The sequence below is a fragment of the Tupaia chinensis genome, unplaced genomic scaffold (assembly GCF_000334495.1).
Source record: "Tupaia chinensis unplaced genomic scaffold, TupChi_1.0 Scaffold139491_1, whole genome shotgun sequence".
Lineage (NCBI taxonomy): Eukaryota > Metazoa > Chordata > Mammalia > Scandentia > Tupaiidae > Tupaia > Tupaia belangeri.
In genome coordinates, this window is record NW_006199376.1 from 1147381 (window position 1) to 1152922 (window position 5542).

General features: G+C 50.2%; 2 protein-coding genes across 3 annotated transcripts in view; one reads left to right on the forward strand and one right to left on the reverse strand.

The window, feature by feature from the left end:
* Positions 1 to 509, reverse strand: part of RRP8 (ribosomal RNA processing 8) — a 4438-nt gene extending 3929 nt beyond the window's left edge. For both annotated transcript variants that reach the window (XM_014593045.2, XM_006161991.3), the window contains exon 1: positions 280 to 509. In XM_014593045.2, coding sequence (XP_014448531.1) covers positions 280 to 378 — 99 coding nt within the window. In that variant the 5' untranslated portion in view covers positions 379 to 509. The remainder of the gene's footprint in view (positions 1 to 279) is intronic.
* Positions 510 to 558: 49 nt separating this feature from the next.
* The window catches only part of ILK (integrin linked kinase), an 8135-nt gene continuing 3151 nt past the window's right edge, over positions 559 to 5542 (forward strand). Inside the window, exons 1-3 of the mRNA XM_006161990.3 lie at positions 559 to 691; positions 1109 to 1243; positions 5246 to 5411. Coding sequence (XP_006162052.1) covers positions 1155 to 1243; positions 5246 to 5411 — 255 coding nt within the window. The 5' untranslated portion in view covers positions 559 to 691; positions 1109 to 1154. The remainder of the gene's footprint in view (positions 692 to 1108; positions 1244 to 5245; positions 5412 to 5542) is intronic.

Sequence of the window (5542 nt, forward strand, 5' to 3'; positions counted from 1 at the left end):
TTGGCTGTTTCCCCCCCCCCCCCCCCCCCCCCCCCAAACAGTAACAATGACAAGCCTTCACTTCACCCACTCTTACTCTCGTCAATCCATTCACTTCTACTCACCAACCACCTGATTCTAACGTCATTTTCTTTGGGCTTTCCCGGACCTCTAGATCAGGACTTGCCTCAACAATGCTACAGGCGCCCTCCCTCCGCCCGTGTGTGCCTCAGCAGTGGGATCCACCAGGGTCAGACTCGAAACCTGAAACTGAACCATTGCTGTTGTGGGTTCGCTCACCTTGATTTGGGAGGATGCCACCGACCGAGGCCGTGAGCTTACGGGCCTGAGGCCCGCGGCTACTGGGCCCGCCTCGGCCCACTCAGGCTCTTCGAACATGCGGGCGTGGAGATCAGGGTCCCCGAGCAAAACCTGCCCTCCACGTGCCCAGCGTGTCTCCAGCCGACCCTGTGAATCCCAGCCAGAACGGAGCCGGAAACCAGAGCGTGAAGCCACGCGCGGCTAGAGCGGCCGGCGCGGCGCGGAAAACCATCGAGTTCAGCGCCTCGGGGGCTAGAAGGGCAGGGAGGCGGTAGGAAGGGAGGGAAGGCGGCCCGCGCTGGCCCGAGAGGGCCAGGGGCGGGGCGGGGCCGGGCGGCGGGCGCGGCCGGACGGGAGTTCCCCGGAGAAGGCGCCTGCAGCCAGAGTCCCGGTGAGTGCGGGAGGACCCGCTCCCCTACCCCAAGACTGGGACCCTGTCAACCCGTCACTCTGCCTGAGTTCCGCGTAGGGAACGGGGCTACCCCGGGGAAGGACCCTTGGGACTTCACCCCCAGGGTATCCGGAGTCTGATACCCCCTCCCCAGCTTGTGTGCGATTAGGGTCTCGGTCAGCCCAGTGACATCGGTTCAGGAGATAGTGTGATTAGTCACCTTCTACCCCGCCCCGACTCTCTTCTCCCTCGCGCCCAGGGGACTCAGTATTGGATCATCCTCCTGCCTGAACTCTTTCGCAGATCCCCCACTAGTCCGGGATGCAACGCCCAGACTCCTACCCCCTACTTCCAACACCTCTTCTGTAGGGGACAGAGCTTGGGGCTCATTCCCCTTCACTGGGTCCTCCTCCACAGTCCCCAGATTTCCCCAGTCCAGGGGACTCTGCGCCGGGACGCTGCTATGGACGACATTTTCACTCAGTGCCGGGAGGGCAACGCGGTGGCCGTGCGCCTGTGGCTAGACAACACGGAGAACGACCTCAACCAGGGGTGAGCAGAAGCGGCTGGGGGGTGAGCGAAGGCCAGGGCTCTGCTCCTGTCCACTACGTGGGGTGCTCACATCTGGTGGGGCGGCCGGACTTTGCCGTGGTGCTTGAAGAGCACTGAGGGAGGCAGAGGGTCCCCACAGAGGAAGCAGTGTTGAGCTGGATGTGTCTGAATAAGACCTCAGGCTTCAGTGAACTACAGGGCAAAGGCTGGGAGGAAAGCCACAGAGCGTAGAGTGTCAGGAAATTGGAGTTCCGTATGGCTGGAGGACAGGAGATCTGTGAGCTGAAGCATTGGGTGCAAGTGCAAAACTGCAGATTAGGCTGAAGAGGTCGGCCAGATCATGCAAACACATTTAGGCTACAGTGAAGTCTGTACTCAAAGAGCAAGGTTTTAAAACCATGTAGTCATATGATAGTCATTTGCTAAATATCATCTCTGATGGTGATAGGTGGAAAGGAGGCAATACTTAGTCCATTCTAGAAGTGATGTCTTGGACTAGAATGGATGTGTGTGTGTGAAAGAAGACGTGCTCAGATTCCAGAAATCTTTAGGACCAAGAGTGGAACTTGGTGTGGGGAATGAGGAAGGTCAAAGGTGATCACCAGGGTTCTGACCTGGGCACTGGGGGTAGATGATGGTTGCGTTTACTGAGAGTGAGAAAACTAGAGAAGGTGGGAACCAGCAGTTAGCATAATGACTGTGTCGCTGGACTCCCACGTAGTCGACCGCGGTTTGTGTCCTGGACCTGGTGGCTTAAAACTCACACAGGGCGCTTGTGCATGCATGCCCAAGATCCTGAGAGGAGAATGGAGAAGGGATTGTGGCATGGCCATCCCCCCTGGGGGGTGATTTCTCGCTTTCTGTCTCTCTCTCTGTCTGTCTGGTGAGCGCACGCACCTCTCCAAAAAAAAAAAAGAAAACTAGAGAAGGTGCTCTATTCTGGTTGAGTTAAATTAAGGTGATAACGCAGCAAGGTGGAAACATACAGTAAGTTATTCAATGAAGATTTTGAATGCAGGAGAGAAATGTGACTCGGGACACAGATTTGGGAGATGCTAGCATATAGATGGTATCTTAAGACAGAGTATGACTGAGTGCACCTCAAGAGCGGAAGACAAGAGCAACAGATGAGAAGTCTCTGAGACCAAATAGAGCAACCAGAAGTTAAATAAGTAGGAAAGTTGTGAGTAAAGCTTAGAGAAGAGAATGTTTTAATAAAGGGAGAGGGACCAACAGTGTTACAGGTCAAAGAACATGAGCACTTTAAAGTAGCCATTGAGTTTACAGTTAGGATCTGTTTGATGATCTCTGTATAGTTTCAGGGGAATAACAGGTGGAGAAACCAGATCACACTGTGTTCCTTTTTTTTTCTTTTGGAGAGATTTTCGCTATAGGGTGTGTGCACTTGCCAGACAGACAGAGAGAGACATAGAGACAGAAAGCGAGAAATCACCCCCCAGGGGGGATGGCCACACCGCAATCCCTTCTCCTGTATTCTCCTCTCGGGATTTTGGGAACGCATGCACACGTGCCCGGCGTGAGTTTTAAGCCACCGGGTCCGGGACGCAAACCGCGGTCGACTACGTGGGAGTCCAGCGACATAGCCATTACGCTAACTGCTGGTTCCCACACACTCTGTTCCTTTATTTAAGGAATTCTTCTGTGCTGATCACTAGAGTCTCAGAGCCAGACACAATGTCTACTTTCAAGGCAGACTTGTAGCGATTGAAAAGTGACTGGGAATTGAACTAGAGAAAGTAAATTTAAATAAGTTCTTAAAGACTGAGATAAGAAGACAAGAAAAGCAGTAGTAATGGTGATTCAGGATGGTAGTGTTTTTTGTTGTTGTTTTATAATTTGTCAGAGGGCATGTGTACTTGGTATAGATAGAGAAAGGGAAAGTGAGAAAGCAATCCTCAATCCCTGCACGAGGAATGATCACGCTGAAATCCCTTCTCCTTTATTTATCCCTCCTTTCAGGATTTTGGGCACATGTGCACACACACCTAGAGTGTTTTTTCCAACCTGCTGGGTATAGGACTCGAAAACTACACCATTAGCCATGTGGAATCCAGCTGCTATAACCACACTACCAGATGGCCCCAGGGTGATGGGTTTGAATTTTTATAATTGTTTTAAGATTGGAAGTTTAGTTTCTAGGTTTGAGAGGTCAGAATCTTCTAACATCTTAGTTCAGGCTTCACTGGTTACCATTTGGTTTTATTGATACTATTTTTTTTTTTTGGAGAGATTTTTGCTACAGGGCACGTGTGCTCTCCAGAAAGGGAGAGAGAGACACGGTGACAGAAAGCGAGAAATCACCCCCCAGGGGGGATGGCCACACCGCAATCCCTTCTCCTTCATTCTCCTCTCGGGATCTTAGGCACACATGCACACATGCCCAGCATGAGTTTAAGCCACTGGGTCCAGGACTTGAACCATGGTCAACTACATGAAAGTTCAGCAATATACCATTACGCTAACTGCTGGTCCCATGCTATTTTTTCATTTTTATATAATTCTTAACGGGTTCTCTGATTAAGACAGTGAATACTATTTTTGTTGGTGAGAAACTAGAGGTTTAGGAAAAGCTGTCCAGTGAGCTTGGCATCTATTATAGGAAGGCTCTTCACTGCCAGAAGGCAAAGGGATGGCGTTACTGGAACTGGAAGGTTTTGGTGCTGGTTTAAGGGGATAGGGCATGCCAACTGGCTATATGCCCGATATGAACAGGGGGTTAGTTCACTGAAGACCCCCTTGGGATTAAAGTCTAGGCCATGAAGTGAAAATCTTAACAGTAGGCAGAACCACTATATCCACACTTTTGACTCCAGGCTTTGGCCTGCTTCAGAGCCACAGGCTGCTGGAGGCTGATAAGTCAAGAGCATGAATTAAAGGTCTAGGAGGCTGTAGAGGGTGTAATTGCTTCCGGCAGATACCCACCTCTGGTGAAAGCTTTTGGTTATTTCTGTGTGAGTAGATGAGGGTAGGCTGTGGAGGGAAATGATTAAGTTAAAGCCCTCACACCCTACCCCCTTGGCTTGAGGGTGACTAGACCCCAAATGAGCTCCAGGCTCAGCCTAAGGCCCCCACACGGGAAGTGACCACAGCACTAAGGCATCCGGAGGCTGCCCGCCCAGACCATGAACCGCCCCTTGCTCCGCCCCTTGGATCTGCTGCCCCACACTAGAGGGAATTTCCTTTTATGGCCCCAGGCTGTCAGGCAGGCCCAGCTCCCACACAATTGTTTGTAGTACTCTTCTTTTGCTGAATAAAATATAAGCTCTTGGGTACAACAAAAAGTTAAGTATAATTTTCACTCTAAAGCAGCCATTCTCATTTTTTTTCTGTTCTAGGCATTCCTAGGTGGGGAATCCTGTTTTGTGCAGTGTGTTAGCTGCCTCATCAGTACCAAAAGTTCTTCCTTTTCATTATTTCCTTCCAAAATGTCATTTTAATTCTATCCCATTTTTAGATGTTAGTTTCTGTACCAGAGTCAAATACTTAGCTTGCTCCCTGTCCCATGTGTTGTGGCCCTCATTTTCCCCACTGACATTAACTGAACACCTGCTGTCCCTCCTTCTCTCAGGAAGTTGAGTCTAACAAACAGGACAGCCCATTAACAGATCTTTACCATCCAGCACAAGAGATACAGTGGAAGGCTATATGAAGTGAAACAGAAAGGACCAATAAATGTAGGTGCAAAAGGGATGCTAGGGAAACCAAATGAAGAATGCTATCACCCAATGAAATAGGGCATGCCAGGGAGGAAGATATATGGGAGACAGAGGGGAAGACAATGAATTTTATTAGTTGGGATATCTAGGTAGGTAGTCTGAAGCTCAGGGGAAGGTCTGACTTGAACAGCTTTGGGAGTTGCTGGCATGAATGAGTCCGAGAGGTAAGCCTTCCGAGAGTATGCAGTTACGGTCAACTTTTCATCAATCAAAGCCTTTGCCCCATCCCATCTCCAGTTTAATGACCACTGTCCTTTCCTTAAAGGGATGATCATGGCTTCTCCCCCTTACACTGGGCCTGCCGAGAAGGCCGCTCTGCTGTGGTTGAGATGCTTATCATGCGGGGAGCACGGATTAATGTCATGAACCGTGGAGATGACACCCCCCTGCACCTAGCAGCCAGTCATGGGCACCGAGATATTGTACAGAAGGTATGTTTAAACCTGTCACCCACATCACACACATGCCAGGTCAGCCACAGGCACTCTAACATACAGTAGAAAGTATATGTACTCTTTCACTTTGATGATACTGGTATCTCATTTGAGAATTATTGGTCCAT